The sequence below is a fragment of the Atractosteus spatula genome, chromosome 3 (genome assembly GCF_055471065.1).
Source record: "Atractosteus spatula isolate fAtrSpa1 chromosome 3, fAtrSpa1.hap1, whole genome shotgun sequence".
NCBI classification, from domain to species: domain Eukaryota; kingdom Metazoa; phylum Chordata; class Actinopteri; order Semionotiformes; family Lepisosteidae; genus Atractosteus; species Atractosteus spatula.
Genome location: NC_142708.1, coordinates 53,682,278 through 53,700,088, shown reverse-complemented (window position 1 = coordinate 53,700,088; position 17,811 = coordinate 53,682,278). Strand labels below are relative to the sequence as shown.

The 17,811-nt window shown below is 35.0% G+C and overlaps 1 protein-coding gene across 1 annotated transcript in view; it reads left to right on the top strand.

Annotated features, from left to right (window-relative positions):
• The first annotated feature begins 1,892 nt into the window (after positions 1–1,892).
• The window catches only part of st8sia5 (ST8 alpha-N-acetyl-neuraminide alpha-2,8-sialyltransferase 5), a 36,759-nt gene continuing 20,840 nt past the window's right edge, over positions 1,893–17,811 (top strand). The window contains exons 1-2 of the mRNA XM_088911717.1: positions 1,893–2,652; positions 12,659–12,766. Coding sequence (XP_088767843.1) covers positions 2,486–2,652; positions 12,659–12,766 — 275 coding nt within the window. The 5' untranslated portion in view covers positions 1,893–2,485. The remainder of the gene's footprint in view (positions 2,653–12,658; positions 12,767–17,811) is intronic.

Sequence of the window (17,811 nt, the reverse complement as noted above, 5' to 3'; positions counted from 1 at the left end):
TCACTCCTCCTCTCTCCCAGCCTTTGTTCTCCCGCTACTTTACCTTTGCCTACTACCTTATCTCTCTCACACCTGAAGAAGGCTCCAAGGCCGAAACGTTGTGTTTTCTCTCTTCTTTTTTTTCAGCATGGAATAAACCTATTACTTGATCTTTTGGAACTGTCCAAATTGATTAGGAACCAAAATCTACTTGAAAGAAGGCTAAGAAGAACCTAGGTAATTTTAATCGATGCATGTTATTGTAAGTCGTTTTTATGAAAGCATAATAGTATGGCAATAACATACAGTAGCAAATTAACTAATACATTACTAGATGTATACATATTAAGCAATAATTTATATAGTTCAGGTGGGTAACTGCTTTAGCATGTGTAGGCTGCAAAGGAATAAGTAATAGGTCTATTCCATGCTGAAAAGAGAAGAAAGAAAACAAAACGTTTCAGCCGTGGAGCCTTCTTCAGGGTTTTCTTTCTTCTCTTTTCAGCATGGAATAAATCTATTACTTGTTCCTAATAAATTATATATACTGTACAATGTAGCTAGTTTAAAAAAATGTGGTGTCTCACATAGTCTCACATAAAGATCAATGAAAATAAGTCTGAATTTATACCTTTTATATGCACCCTTTCAAGTCTTTCAAATAACTGTTGCTAAAATGTTCCTTTCACATTTTATAATGTATGCATGTCCATATCAGAAAATATACAATGCAGTACAAATCAGCTTTGCAATATTAGGAAGACAATTTTGGGCTCACTGAAAAATAAACACCCTTAATTTAATTAAATGCTAAGAAATCAAATAATATCTTAGGGATGAAGGGATTTAAAAAGATTTTGAAATAGAAGATTTGACAGATGAATGATGTGCCTGCTACACTTCGGCACACCTGATAAAAATATGAATCACCATGAAGCTTTTATAATTTATTCATATTCATAGTCATTGAATATAAAAATGTAGTATAAAAATAAAAATGTAAAAATAAAAATAAGAATCCCAAAATGAAGAATTCAGAGTAAAGAAGAAGAATGTCTCTTCACAGGAGCTGGTTAATTCTGCCAATGAAACAGAAGATACTGTAGATTCAAGATGCATAGATTGGACAGCTTTACAATTGCCATCTGTGTAAATGTTACAGAGGTAAAAAAAAACATGCTACAAAGTTGTGTCATTGAAAAGCTGCAAATAAATACACATACAGAGCTTTACAGCATGTACAGTAACAAATGGAGAACAGGAAAAAAGGGCAAAATTAAATTGGACATTCAAAGATGTACAAAGAGGCCAAAATGTTCATCATCTGCATTAGACATTAGATTAACCAAAATGGGACAATTCCTTGTACCCCTGGAGATTGGACAAAGTACTTTAGTCTGAAAATAGAATACTTATTGAACTCAATAACACTGTGAATTGGGAATAATGAGATGTGACATCGATGCTTTAAAAAGCTGTTGTATATTGCCAAAGCCTTTTTTGGTTCAAGGTTTTTGGGAATATCTTGACTGTCTTCCTGAGTTTGTAGGGCATCTATTCCTGATTCTGTTGTCACACCTTTCTCACTTATAAAAAAGGGCAACGTTATAATCTTTGTTTTCGTAAGAAATTGTTAAATATTTCATATTTCACATGGTAATTTGTTTTTAGCTTTTGTAATTTCATCCGAAAAAAATATTATTTAACAAAATCAAAAATCAATACATTGAAAAGAATAGCGATTACTCATTGTTGCCTATATACAGTACAGTATATACTGTATGTATTGTGTGCAGTAAATCAGTATGCAGGCGGAGCTACCAGCTGTCCTTGAAGGGATGCAATTGTGACCTTGTTTTCACCGATGACTTGAGGAGCAGGCTAAATGAACTGTGCGGTCTTCAAAAACACTCATGCTATCCAAACCTATCGTCATTACTATCTTACTACAGAGAGCTAATAGTTATGTTCGTGTAAATATACAATGAAATGCGGTAAAAAGGCGCTTGCTTATTAGACGCAACCCACACGGTCTTCTTTGACTCGCAATAGTGAATCCCAGTCACGTCTGGAAGCCAATACCGTCTGTTTGGATCACTGAACAAAATTGGAACTGGCTGCGTTCCTCTCGCAGATTGCTGGGAGAAGCTGTAATGCAGTGATCGAGCCGAGGTTCTCCTTTGCATTTGCCTACCTACCAGACATCATTTGACAGTGTACAAGATGAGTGGGGCTTTACAATTTGAGAACCTAATGTAACGAGATTTCAATTTCTTTGGTTTGCTGTCTCAATGGGTACGGATTTTTTTGGTCTCACTACGAGCGCTTCGGAAGATATACATAGAAAACAGCAATAATTGCTTATTGTGGCCAGTAAGCACATTTGCTGTTGACGTACAGTATAGTGAAGTTAAGGTAATGCCATCCTGAACGCTACACTGGGCAAATATGAGTGACCAAGTCTGATTGTGTCGCGTTTGGGTCCTCCGAAATAGACGCTTATTTTATGGTTGTTATCTTAAATCACTGGATTCCAGAGGAAACAATGGGATACTCGGACCCTTCCGGGAGAGATTTGCTAGGAAACAGATCGCTTTGTTTTATTTTTATTTGTGCATTTGGACTGGTTACTTTATTACAACAGATCATTTATGGGAAAAACTACTTAAAGAGGTACGTTGAGCCTATCCTTTTTAAAAGTTAGCCAGGTTTGATCGAAATGACGCGAAAAAAGACATCCCGAAACGATATTAAACTTTATTTTGGGGGGAGAATTAAGGTGGTGCCTTTTCAAATTACAATGTGTATCAGTGTATACTTAAACATGCACAGTATTAAGGTTAGATAATAATAAACATATTTATACATTTGTTTTACATGGATTGGTTTAAATCCGTCTTTGAACATATAATTGGTTAAACACATTTACTATTATTCAAATAAATATATGTGGTATAAAAAATTCTTGTAGAAAATAGGATACTAATTAGAAAGTATATAGGTTTACACAGGATATGATCTCCTGTGATCTATAATAGCGCTTATTCCTTTGACTGATTTCTTTGATTTTTTTTTAAAAATACAGTGTGCGATTACAGTTTATGTAATTTCATTTAAGATTCGGTAGCCATAAGTAAAAGAAAAATATTTTCGACTTTGGGTTTTGTATTAATTTAAGTTAGAAACATCAGCAGTCGAGTTAAAAAAATAAAAAGGAGTTAAAAATAAAAATCCTATTCTTGAATTCTACTTGTAATCAGTGACACATGTGTGCCATTTGGCTCATATGGTGTATAGTAAAGATGGTTTATGCATCGAGGAATTTACCAAGGTATTCCTTGAAAGAAAGCGGAAAAGCATGTCTATAACTGATTATTTTCCGTTTGGACACCCTAATTTGTATCATCTGAGCAGAGGTTAATTTCCTCTGGTTTATTTTCAATGATTATTTTATTTTTGTTATTTGTGGTATTTTAAATCGCTTGAACAGTAGCACGTATTTATAAATGAAGCATTGATACACTGAGCCCTTGGAATGTTGGTAATTTTCTTTCATTGTTATTTAAAAATTGGCTAGGGAGTTTTAATAATACAGGAACATTTCTGTAAATATTTTGTGATTCACACAACATTATGTACTATGCTGTTACTGCCTTCCATGTCATATGATAGATTGAAAAGAAGAAATGTCAGTCTTATAGTCCTAGCCATGGGTTCTTTTTATACTTTTCATATAAATATGAGTGCCGGCTATTTGTCTCATTGTAATTAAATTTTTTATTGAAAATTGTTATTATGAAAACATTTAGGCATTCTTCCTCCTTTTTTCAGATGATTAAAACTTGCTCATTTGGTAACTAAAAGGTTCAGTTAAAAAAGAGTCCTGCAATTCTTCAACATACTTTGGATGGTGGGAGAAAGGTTAGAAAAGTAAGACATACCGTAGGTCAGGGTTGGTCAACACTAGATCTATAGGCACTATCTAGCAGGGGTAACGTGTCAATCTTATAACACATTTGTAAGGACTTGGAACAAATGGATGTTTTGTAAATACATTGGTTCTAGTAAGTCAAACCTAATCATTGTGATCATTATAGTGTGATTACATCTCTAAACTACCTAACAAATCACCTGGTTAAGTGGTTAAAATAAAAGTGTTCCAAGTACAGTATATGGAAATTGAAGATTTAAAGTTAGACTAACCTACAGTATAAAGCTGGCTAGATTGTGGGTTTCTGGCTTTCCAGGAATAGGGTTGACCATTCCTGGCATTGACACTACTCAGGTTTCTATCCTGAACTTTAACACTAACAATCAGCACATTTATTTTACCACAAGTCTCTCAAGGACACAATTTCTAATTCCTTTTGGGCTTTGATCTACTGTACAGGAGCTGCAGAGTTAATGCTTCAAATTACATCATTTCAGAAGGGATTTCTAAATATAAAGGAGACAATTTATTATGAAGGTGTTACTTTTTTCCGGTAGGTTTGTGGTAATAGGCTCAAGTTTTTTCTTTTGAAATTGTGGAGTCATCCTCATTGACTGCTTTCTGCACAGGACCTCATTCTGTAAGACAATGGTCATGAATGTTTATAGTGATTTACCATCCATTAGACTAGTGAATATTCTGTTCACAGTATAAAAAGTATTTTTTGTGGTTTGTGGGATGATAATCTGATAGAAATTTGACTTTGTTTACAGAACAATTAATTGCCTTGTTTTCATATTAACTGTTTCCATTGTCACAGATGCTAATAAGAGAGTGTTCTCTCAGACAACTGTAGGTTATAGTATTTGTCTTTCACAGTTTTAATGTTGAGTGGATATCTTATTGATTCTCGTAAGCTCCTTGTAGGCTTGCTTTGTAGGAAAAAATATGTTGAAGATATCTCTTAGAGTATGTGTGTTGTCATTATACTGTATTTTAAAAGTGTGTGTCAAAGAACAGCTTGAGATCTTCATTAAATAAAGGTTATACTGCATAGTGTTTTTTCTCTTTCAAAAAGGCCCCGATAGTACAGTATTAATTTAATTGGTGACTCTAACAATGTAGGAAGGGAATCAATCTGTGTTTCTGGGATGCATTTCTCAGTATAATATTTACTGGGCTTCATTCCATTTTGAGATACTTAGCCCTTTGAAATGGTGCACAGTGTGTGCAATTGTATGTTTAAGAAGGAAAATGCAGCTTCAAATTAATTTACAAATGAACAAATCATTTGCCACATTAAGCCACCAAGCAAGATATGTTTGTTTGAGCCAATTAGGAAGCTTTTGCTTAGAACATGTTATGCAGGCTTTTCTACTCATTTTGTCTCCTCTATAAGAGGTGATGGCACTACAGAGCCCCACTTAAACAGCCAGTTATATATTGGAAGCAAAGGTGTATATACTGTATCATTTTCCACAGAAAGCTGACAAGGGCATCTCAATAACTTCTCTTTGATGTACAAGTCGATGTTTAGTAAGGAACTGAACACATCACTGCCAATGTCACAAATTCAGTCAATGAGATGCAGGTGTGAGATAATGAACTGTAGGTCTTTGAATAGTGAGATACCTTGGAATGTTTATATGAGAATGAAAACTATAATCTGTTTCTCACATGTACTGTATAATTCTTAAGTGCTTGCTTAATTTTAGATTTCTCTGTAAATCTAATATTCTCCCAGGGGGGTTAGGCGGCAACTGTGATTTCTACGACCTTGACTCAGTTTGTTAAGTGGTACAACAGGGAAGAATATTGCACTGCTTAGAAGAATTGGCTTCTCTGGCTCTTAACAACCTGCAGGTCTATTCATATTACTGTATGTATGAAAGTGTTTAAATTAAAAGAACCATTCAAGAAGAAAGACAGTTTGCTGTTTATTATATGTACTTAAGTGCTGTATCATGTTTTAAAATTTTATCTCATTGAACAAGAACAAATGCCAAGAATCATTTGAAATTACAGATAATTTTATTTTTTTGGCAGCTGCATTACAATTGTTATCTGTGTCTGTCTCTGTGTCTCTGTCTTTCTCTCTTGTAGTAGGTCTCTTTTTTCTTTACAGAAACATTTTCATACCTTTCGCAATGCTTTTGAGTAAGTCAGAGCTCAGCAATGAGTGTTGCATTCATAAAGATGTCACTGATATCACAAAATGAGATGTACATTTCCACTACATTGCCCTGCACATAATAAACACATTTTCACTATATTGCTCTTCACAATATAATCCATGTTATTTTCAGGGTTTGTTGTAGGAAATGAAGGACCCTGTAGGTACTATATATGCTTTTGTGTTATTGTTTGAGTAGTGAGAATGTATTGCTTATGTTATAAGACTGTATGTGTCTGAAAAAAAAACAGACTGATTGAAAGCTAAGTCAGGTCAGTCTTGTGGCCTACACAGTTTTGGCTAGTATAGAGAAATCATGTGTAGGCATGTTTTCTGTGTTCTCTTATCAATCTTCTCTGCCATTAGAGTAGTCTAGTCTAGTCTACCATTAGATTGTATTATCTAAAACTATATGTTCAAGGTACATTTGAAGCATGAATCATGACTGAAAAAATGACTTTGACCACCATAGAACTGCTTTCTCATTATGCCACTAATATTATTATTTAACATGTTTATGAAATGGTGGCATGGTGGCACACTGTTTAGAATTGCTGGCTAGCAGCACTGGGGCCCTGGGTTCAATTCTAAATCTGGGGGTGCTATCTGTGCAGACTTTGTATGTTCTCCCTTTGTTGATAAGCTGCTAGGCTAATTTGCTTCTGGGAAAATTGGCCCAAGGAGTGAGTGTGTGCATGTTGGCCCATCCAGAGTGTATCCTGCCTTGTGCCTGTTGCATGCTGGGATGGGCTCCAGCCCCCCCTGAATTAAAGAAATTGTTAGAAAATGGATGAATGGATGTTTAAGAAATTTGAGATGTAGAAAGATTAGTATTCATCTTACTTCTGCATATGTATGAGCTTCAGAATACATATTTGTTAGTTTTTGTTGTATTGTTAAAAATGAAATCTGTTGTACTTTCAGTGCATTATAATGCAAAATATACTCTAACCATACAGAAATCTGTCCTTTCCTCTGGACAAATAACTTCTAATGATATCTATGTGTTTGCAATAAACACGTTAACCATGAATTAAAATCCTCTATAGGTGGTAATTTGGTAAGGTCAGCATGAACTCCCAGCTCCTGGATTGCCTGGATGTTGAAGTGTTCCAGATTTGAAAAATGATTTGTTCAAATTAAAGTGTAGTTTCTGCAGTGTGGAGTGATTGGCATATTAACCATCATTCAGTTTAATTTGGAAAAATACAAAACAACAAAAACATGTAGTTCATATTACCATAAAATGTCAGGTACAAAACGTTTTAGAAATTGATTAAGATCATCCAATAGGTTAGTTCTTAAAAGGTTCAATTAAAATGTTGAAAGTGCATTCAGCTTAGTTATAACTTACCATGCTTGCTGACCGAATAACCCCTAATTATTATATTTATACCTGCAGTGACAAAAATAGAATGTACTAAAACATTCAACTTATTCTTAACATCAGTTAAGGTATCCTTTTTTGTTTCATCATGCTAGTTTTTACTTTTCATAGTCAATAACATACTGTAGATAATATCAACAAAATTATTTGTATGGAAAAATCCTAAATAGTAAACGATTCTACTAGATACTTGCAGAAAAGAGAATGTTTTACAGAACTGCTACAGGTGAAATATGCAAAGCAAATTTCTGTTTCCCAACCTCAAATTGTTTTTAGATTAAAAATGTTCAGGGTGACATTAAAACTATTTAAATGGAGAAAAAAGGGTTAGGAGGGTGAGTAGCACAGTGGTCAGTTCTGGGACTATTGTCCTTCATCATACAGATGACTAGGATTGACTGTGAAATATATATATACAGGATAGACACAAACTGCTATATAGCTGGGACAATACTGAATGGTGTTTTGAGCTTCTGTACAAAATGTAGGAGCAATACCAAAGGCAAATGAAATGTCTGGTTCCATAGTACATACAGTAGCGAAGAATTAAAGTCAAGAGGGATTATGTTGAAGTGGTATAGTTTCTTAGTTAGACCAACAAACATTCTAAAACATCAAATAGCAGTCTTCTGATTACAAAAGGGGTGAAGACATCTTTGATAAAGTTTAAAGAAGTGTAACAGGTTTCAATCCATGTCTTAAGGAGATGAGCTGTGAAGGTTTTCAAAATTGTGTTCATTAGAAATTGTTATTTTGTGACCCTGGTTCAGTGAACAACATGCTGTATGACAACAAATTTGGAAACATTTTGAAAAACAACTTTGCTCTTATAAATAAAATATTATAAACAGTGTTTTATTCATATATGATAAAATTATTGCTCATAGAAAATAAATATTAACAATTATCAATATATGCAATATTTAACCAATACAGGTTGAGGAGAGAGAGGCAAATATGCTCATTTTATGTTCTATATTGAAATAAAAAAGATCTGTCTATTGAATGCTTAATTGTTGTTTATTATTATAAAATATGTCTGTTGGAAAATGTTAGAATAATCAAAATTTACCATAGTACTGAAGAAACATTAAAATGTCAGAGTCTGGGTGTTGGTGAAAGAAGAGCTGTTTATTCGTATGGTGAAAGAAGAGCTGTTTATTCGTATGCATATGGGAGATCAGCTTGCAAAAGATAATCTCTCTGAAAGACGTTACTCAGCGCTTTTTATACACAGTAACAGACCAGCTTTAACATAGATTACCTAATCCCTAAAACGAACCATTCGTTTTTTAGTCAAGCTTGGGTAGCGGAAAACAACTCCTTGTTAAGACTTTCATCATTGCTTACATTCGCAAAACAAGACATTCGACTTCCCTTTTTACTACATTTAAGACATGAGCTGTACTTTTCCACTGACCTACAGTATAGATGCCCCCTGGTACTGTATGTTTCCTCTTGCTAGGTTTATAAGCAGTTAGGAAGCAAAAAGACAAGCAGTTTGTTAGCTTTTATAACATTTATAACATTCCTTCAGTAGCAAGGTACAAATCAATAAGCGAGTTGCCAACATACCTTTTGGCATTTATGTCTGTCTCAAAAACGTATTTTTCTTAAAATGGTTTATATTAGAGTCAAAAGCAATGTATTATCTATAGATATTTAGAAGGATAAGCAATTCATTTATTATATACCTATAGTTATTTTTCATTTTTTTAATTCTGAAAAAATTATGAAAAGTCCATACTATTGAAAAATTGAGAATCTTTCCCGGTGAAGATGATGAGATCAAACACTCCAACTGTGAGTGTCTGTTTCATCTTCTGCTGTCCAATCTGTCACATTTCAGCTACCAAGTAATTTCAGAACCCAGAACTTAATTTAGCTGTAATGTAACCAAGTGGACAGCAGAAAGAGAAAAAAGTCACAGTGGAAAAGTTTGATACATTTTCATCTTCTGTTAATCATAAATTGATTACCTGCTATGAGGTATTTAGTCAGAAATAATGGAACACATTTTTAATTAGTAAGTTGAGGGGATACAGCATTAATCTCTCTTTGCTTAAGTTGTTGGAAGTAATATAGTACTTTAACTAGGGTATTTTTGAAAGCTAAGGACTGAGTGCAGAAGAAAAGTGTAAATAAGCCAGCAGTTTAATTACATGCATCCGTTAGCACTGATGACTAAGAGCCCAGTAGGACCAAAAAACAGCAGACGGAGTGGTCACCCAGGACCAGAACCGAGAACTATTCCTTTTAATCACATACAGTATAGGAATTTAGTATATATGATCTGTCCTAAAATTACCATGCCTATGAGATCTGACATCTCTGAAATGTCAAACGCAAAGCTCTCTCATAACTCCATACTGCAGAGTCATGATATTGATGAGACACATAAAAACTGTAGATGATCTTTAAAAAATGTCCTTACTTGTGACTTCCAACCCATCTAAATATTAAAATGTAAAACTGTCTTGTACTGCATTGGATGGATTAATGTAATGATACAATCAGATGATACTATGGAACACGTGTAGGCATGCGATGCTCTGTCGAAGAGTGTCCATTTTGTTGTCTCTGAACTCTCCCAAAGGTGAAAAACAATATGTAACTTGCCATAGCTCACTACCCAAATCTGAAGCCATTTCATATAACTTAAAAACAAGAAAAACTGTACTCAGACCATATCAGTGTCTTCATTTCAGTCAGATTGACCATTGCACTATAAACTCCCTTTGCATCTGGTGTAGTTTAAGATGGGTTGTAGGTGACCAATAAATTAGTTAATAATGAGCTCAACTGAGCTTTACTGCCTGAAATACATACTGTATACATTTCTTCTCATTTATTCTTAAATTTTAGAAGTCATTTGTTTAAGTTTCATGCTTTAAGAAAAGGTAGGTTCTATATAACTTATTTAAACAGACATAAAGGTAAGCTCTTTAAACAAGTAACAGCAGTAATGTAAAACAGTACAGTAAAAAGTAAAACAGTGCATATTCAAGTATTTTGCATAGGTACAGTAGCTGAATCAGCCTGCATAGGCTGTAAAGTAACAGATAAAGGTTTATTCCACGTTCAAAGGAAAAGAAACAACATTTTTTAAAGGCTCCACAGCCAAAATGTGTTTCTTTTCCTTTCAGCATGGAATAACCCTCTACCTGTTCCTTTACATACAGTATACAACCTATATTTAGACTTCCAAAAAGCATTGACACATCTAAGTTTACTCTTTCAGATTCTTAGGTATTTTATAGATACTTTTAAAATGTGCAATATTTAAATTCTGGAATTACAGTAATGTATTTTATTAAGGTTGACAATAGAAGAGTATATTCAAGTAGGTAGCTGCATCAGCATGTGTAGGCTGCAAAGGAACAAGTAAGGATTTATTCCACACTGAAAGGAAAAGAAAAAAAACACAACATTTTGGGTGTGTCTTTTGAAGACACCTGAAGACGGCTCCAAAGCTGAAATTTTGTTTTCTTTTCAGCATAGAATAAACCTTTACCTGTTCCAGGACAGCATATTTTCTTTACTACTGTTTCTGAAGCATTTTGCATTCTCTCTGCAGTTGTAACATAATGTACGAAAAGCAAGCCTGTTAATAATTCATTTAAACCATGTTGATTTGTTGACAGCATACTGTAAGTGCTTTTTTCTTTAACAAAATAGCACTCAAGAAATACAACTGTTCTACTTAATTTAACTCAGTTGTTTAAAGATCAGTTGTTGGTGATTTAGAAAATTGCATCCTAAATTATACGAAAATGTTTCAGAAATTGCTTAATGTGAAATTTCAAATTATACCAGGCTGTTTCTGCCTATTGACATAATGGTTTGAGGAATCTATGGATAAATGTACATTTCTAATTAAATTTGAACTGCAGATGGACCAAATGCATTAAGATGTTAGGTGAAGATATGTAGTACATTACTGGCAATAAATGTCATCAGCAAATTCACTATCAGAGAAGGTACAGAAAAAAACCTTTGCGTCATCTAAAAGCCATTTTCTTTAGTCTTTACATAGTATTTTTTATCATCATTACAGCACTCTCTAAATAATAACTCTGAAACCTACAGTGTATAAGGTCATCATGATGTATACTGTAGGTTGTAACTTGTCATTGTCTTTGGAAGAACCAGCAATGTCATTTCAAGATAAAAGTAAAAAATGAGCTAAACAAGATGAAATTAATGAAAATATATCATAGGTAATCATGCGTTGTGGAACAATACGAATCTTTATGTACTTATATAAATCTTTACATATTGGATTTGATCGTATTCAATTCATAATTGTAACAGACATCTGCCATTTTTTTCTCTTACCAGAAATCCTTTTTTTTCCCCTTGTGACCATGGCCCAGACACATATCACATTCCTACAAAGCATCTCAAAATTAAAACATTGTTTTTACTCAGGTTGAGTAATGTCATGAATTTTTGTTTGGAGACTTGTTGAGCAAAAGTCCATAAAGTAGAAGTATGCAGACATGCTGTATGCAATCTCTTTGCAGTGCTTGATTGTGGATCCCAGAATTGTAAGAATTCAAAAAACCAAAATATTGATGAGTTAATTACTAAAGCAGCAGAGCATCATCTCTAAATACAGTCATAGCCTTCTATTTTAAAATCCCAGATGTATTACATAGAACAATAATTTCAGCTATGGTGCCTGTGTTGTCCATGTCCTGTTTGTATTTTGAGTCACACATGCTCTGGTACATGAAGTCCATCTCATCTCTGATTCTCTTGATCTTTCTCTTTTCTGGTCAGTCTGTCCTTCTGTCTTCACTCAGATTTCCCATCATTCCCAAGGGAGCTTCAGTGCTGCCATAAATTGTTTGAAAATACATCCAAAAACCCTCCAATTTATGATTTTTGTTATTTGTAACTATTTGAATTGCCAACGATTGTGCAGCAGTTTCTGCTGTCATTTTGTTTGGGTTGACACAAATGTATTGCGCGATAGAAATACGGATAGCTTTTCCGTTTTTTAAATGTGTTTTTAAAAGCTCTCACCTTCATATCTGAAAATACGTTTAAAAAAAATTTAAACGTCAAATAAGATGGAGAAGAAATCTTTACATTTAAAAAAAATGAATCACTGTATGTATGGGGTTTTTTAAAAACATAAACGTAAATAAATCAAATACCAACTGACTCATTTTCTTATTAGTGGGCTACAGTTTAGCCGGCACAATGGAGACGAATCGACAAATTGGACCGGGACCATTAATTTCACGGATGAAGGAGCACAGAAGCCTGCCAGAAATGGAAAAAAAAGGTACCTTTCCAAATTAAATGACTGTACTTTTGAAAAAGAGAGTGATTGAGAGAGAGAAGAGCTATGGGCACCTTGCATGTGTTATTGAAGTTCTTCCACTCCTCCCCTTTCCCTTTTAGAGTATCAAAAGTTAAATTCAATTGCATAATACTCAATGTCATATATTTATGATTAGAATATCAGCTTAGCAAGCAGTTCAATGAGCATCAAGATTAGTGTTCACAAATTATTCCAGTTGGAAGACAAATGTCCACAGAATAATTAAAATAACATTGTTGTCATTGCAAGTCCTGGTTTCTCAGCACAAGGCTTAGATATTTTATTTGTAGCAATAGCACTACACACTCCACTGACTTCTATCCCCCTTACAACAGATACAGAGGATACTGAAACCACATATCACCTTAACCAGCCAAAGAAGTATCACTGTCTTAAGAGAGCTGGAGTGCTCACATTTAATAATAGAGAGAAAAACCAGAGTTTTTGTACTAACTCTCCACACTGAGCTCTCAATGTACAAAACAAACCCCAACAACAAATATACAAAGGCAAGCATGCAGTCTTTGGCACAACATTAGTCCATTGTGATACTTTTCAAATTAAGAAGTTTTTATGCTTTATATCAGGGAGAATTTCTGAATCTGTTCTGTTACCCTGTTGTTAGAGGTAGTTGCACTATACTGTATATTTTCTCACTGTAAAGTGAGAATATAATATAGTGAGATAATAAAGTAACATTTATTATCTTATTATTAAAGCCCCTGATTCCCTTCTTAATTTGTTCTTTATTTTTTGAAGAACTAAAAAAACTAAAAAAATATTTTTTCTATATGAATTCATCTTTCTGTCTCTCACTGCCATTCATTCCTGCATTTAAAGCTCACCTCATATTGCTTTTCTGTACAAAGCAGGTTAAACTTATGCACCTGGGAATCATCTAAGCAATTGAGCGTTCATTTACTTTTGCAGTTAATTGTATTCTTCCTGAAAGTGGGGGATGGAGAAAGATTAAGAAAAAGATGAAAATGCCTATCTAAACTGGACTTAATAAACATACAGTTTTGCATTTTGTGTTAGGATAGCAAGCACTTGTGAAGAAAGATGGAATTTCAAAGCTGTGAATTTCATGCTTTGCAAATTTGATCTCACAGAGCATGGACACCCATTCAGTAGAATGGTAATAATTTATTGAGGTTTTGACTGTTGCCCTTTCTTAGCCTGTGAAAGCTGGAGATAAAGAGATCTTAAAATTATATGTCATTTTAAAGGAACATCCAACTGAAATGATAGAAAGAAACCAAATGCAAGTATTTACTGTACATTGGACTGGCTTTCCGATAGGGAACTTGCGATTTTGTTGTCTCAGTCAGGGGCCACTGCTACAGAAGTACCAGAGTGGGATCTTGAATACTCTTCCTAGGACATGGTCAGTTTTGAAGACTGCACTACCGACCTTTACACGGTCAATACGTTCATGGCCCTTGCTTTTATCTCACCGGATCCACTTTGGGGAGTTGGAGTACATACTGACTACCCATAAACACACTGTCTTCCTTTTCGATAAGCTGACCTATTCAGACATCCAAACAAAGCAATCCAACAAACCTACAGAGTACCCCTTTCCCTTTCCTTGAAGCTATTCTGCTCAATGTGCTCATTGTGATAGGCTCTGCTCTGTGGAACAGGCCCTGTGGAACAGTTCATCTAGTGGCATTGTCATCTCCACACACCTTCAGGTTCTGCAGACAGACCTTGGACAACTTGTGGATCCAGGGCTATAGGCCTGATCGTTGCTATTGACATTTGCCTGCCTAGCCTTCCTCCAGCTAATTACCCATGTGCAATGACAATTGTTTGATGTGACAGAGCAATAGGTTGCTCCTAGAGCAGTAATGGTCTGTATACTGTATTTTGAATTTCTAATAACTAGAAAGAGAATGTCTACTATAAAACTGCAGTTCACCATGTTCACTTACATTCAAATGTTCCAGGAAACATTCTTCAGTCTTACAACTCACTAGGTACATCATATCAATAGGGAGAAGAAGCTGTGTGTATAAGCACTGTTGTATTAATTACACAGACTTTGGAAAGCTGGGCAGACCAGGTGTAATTTTTATTGTTTCCTTAGGGGATCCTTATAAGATAAGATCACTTTATTAGCCATATACAATTTCTTGCATTAGGAATTTGTCTTTTCGCATACCCCAGCTTGCTCTCCATTAACACACAGGCACACAGACAGGGAGAGAGAAGCTTTTTGGGGTCAGAGTGCAGGGTCAGCCATTTATATGGCAGCTGGGGTTAAGTTCCTTGATCAGGGGTCCAACAGAGTAGGATTCCTCTGCTGGCCATGAGATTTGAACCGGCAACCACAGAGCCACCACTTCGTTATTTGCAGGAGCAATATACCGTATACTGTAGTTACAGTATCTCGACTTAGTCCTAGAACATTGTGCTTCATAAACAGCTACTCTGATAAAATCGGGAATCTAGACAGTTCTATCGGAGTAGAAGTAAATATAAAATACACATTTATACACAGTATGTGTTATGAAAAATAAGTAGTATCAACATAAATAATAGTATGTGCAGCATTTGATACAGTGTTCCTTTCCAATAAACAAGGGCCAGCACAAAGATCCTCTCAGAATCCTCTCAAAATGAATAACAGAATAAATATTAAAGTTCTTATTACCTGTATTAATATATGTTTAGGTGTTTAAGATTTCCTTTCTCTATAGCAACAGGGTTGTGTATTTATTATGTAAGCATAGTTACAAATGACATAATTACACATGAAAATAAATTTGTATGTACAGTGAACTTTGCCCAATAGATACTGTAATTAAACTCAGTAAATCACATCAACAATGTGTCTGTGCTATTGTAAGAGACGCAATTTAATGGACTAGCTAGACTTTTTTACATCATTTGTACTACATTTCTAAAAGGAAACTTGATTCAATAAATTTTACATACTGTTGTTATTCAGAGGTACAAGCTTTTAAAAGAAAAAGCATTAACATTTCTAAGTTTGAATCTTTCATTACTAAGATCAGTTTTTGTAATATTATGATGTCCAACATTTGAATGCTAACAAATGGGAGGTAGTTGTTCCATTCTAAAATATATTTAGGCTGTTTGTGTTTAAGACCTACAATCATTGCAAATTTAGAGACCCATGTTCTATGTAGAAATAGTTATTTTTATTCTAGACAGAACTCTTTACCTTTGCATATAGTTCAACAGAAAAGACCCACTGCCTTCAATTCTGATGGGGTGAAGTGGCAATAACCCTGAAATTTAATCCCCAGAATGTACATCTGAAGCTTAATATCAGTGCTTCTTTATCTCCTCTGAAACCATCACATTGTTCAGTACATCTGCATTGCAACCCTTCACACAGAGTATGTCAGTGAGCCAGACATTTTCTATGGCCAGAAAGGATCAATACTATTATCCATTACAAACCCATTTAAATATTGCAGCACTCACATAAAATTTATATGGTTACACAGCTATTCATTTTCATGCTGTTTTTTCATTCATGTGTCATTTTTACTTTTAAAAAGAAATGTTGTAGGTTTGAACTGCTATTATTTCTTAGATACGAGCACATGGAATCATTACTAGAGAAAAACACCTATTCCGAAATACTTTGCGTATTTACAATGGGAATGCCAGTAATTTTGTCACTATTTTCTACGAAAAACTCAGTATAAGTTTTGAGGAAAATGACACGATATAAAGGGGGATTCCCGGGTATCATGGTGGCGCAGTGGTTAGCATTGCTGCCCTGTAGTGTTGAGGCCCTGGATTCAATTCCAGACCTGGGGTGCTGTCTGTGTGGAGTTTGTACAGTATGTTCTTCCTGTGTTCTTGTTGGCTTTCTCTGGGTGGTCTGGTTTCCTCCCGCAGTCCAAAGACATACTGGTAGGTTAATTGGCTTTTGGGAAACTTGGCCCTGGGGTGCCAATGTATACCTGTCTGTGTTTGTGTCTGTCCTGTGATGGACTTGTGAACGCATTGCTTGCCATTGCTTGCTCTGGCTCCCCCGCAATCCTGAATTGGATGAAACGGTCAAAAAATGGATGGACGGAGAAATGAGGCTTCCTCAGCACACATGTGAGAGGAGCTGAGCCAGGGAAAAAAAATGCAATGCAGTGAAACATGCAGTGAGGCATTAAACACAATGAGTCCTTCTTGAACAGTAAAATGATGTTCTGACAGTGTAAATTTATACTTTACATGCAATCATTCATTTGAGATTTCAGATTAAGATTTTAATATGTTTTAATATGTACATTTTGTGTCTAGGGAAAAGGCTATTTTTTTATTTGACATAGTGTAAGCATCTCTCACAGCAGTAAGGGAAAATGTCTGGTATCCACAGAACTTTACTTGTTTTTCAGAAGACATACTATTACCTGATTTAATATTAAAGGGAGACATGATACATTCCTTTTTTACTTTAATTAGATTTAAATTAAGCACAAGATGTACAATTAATGACTTATGGGTTACCAGATGACTTTTTAAGGCAAATTAAATGGATTATCTTTTTAGGATAAATTTATGGGCAAGGGGGTGCATTCTTTTGAAGTTGTATAACTTAATAATAGAAAGACACGTGTTTCGTAATTTATTCAAGAGACACTTGAATCTGAAAATCATATAGCTACTGTCACGATTATAGTCCCCCCTCCTTAAGGGTGCTCCAGCCCTTTCTCTAAGACTTTATTCTCTGCACCTGTTCCCTATTCCCAGCCCACCTTAAAAGCCAGGCGCTGACGCTCATCCGGGCTCCGCAACTGATTTCCATATCGTGCGAGTCCGGGACCTGGAAGCGCCTGGTCCCGTTAAGGTTTTAACCTCTGTTCCCGTTCCTGTTCCCCGTCCGCCGGTTCCGACCCGGCCTTCGTGGTTTTTAATTCCTTCCTCTGATGGATCTCCTGGTTTTGGACTTACCTTCATGTTTTGGATACTCTATGGATTACTCTTTGGGATTGTTCGCCTCGGCCACGCCACGCCTCCCCCGTGCA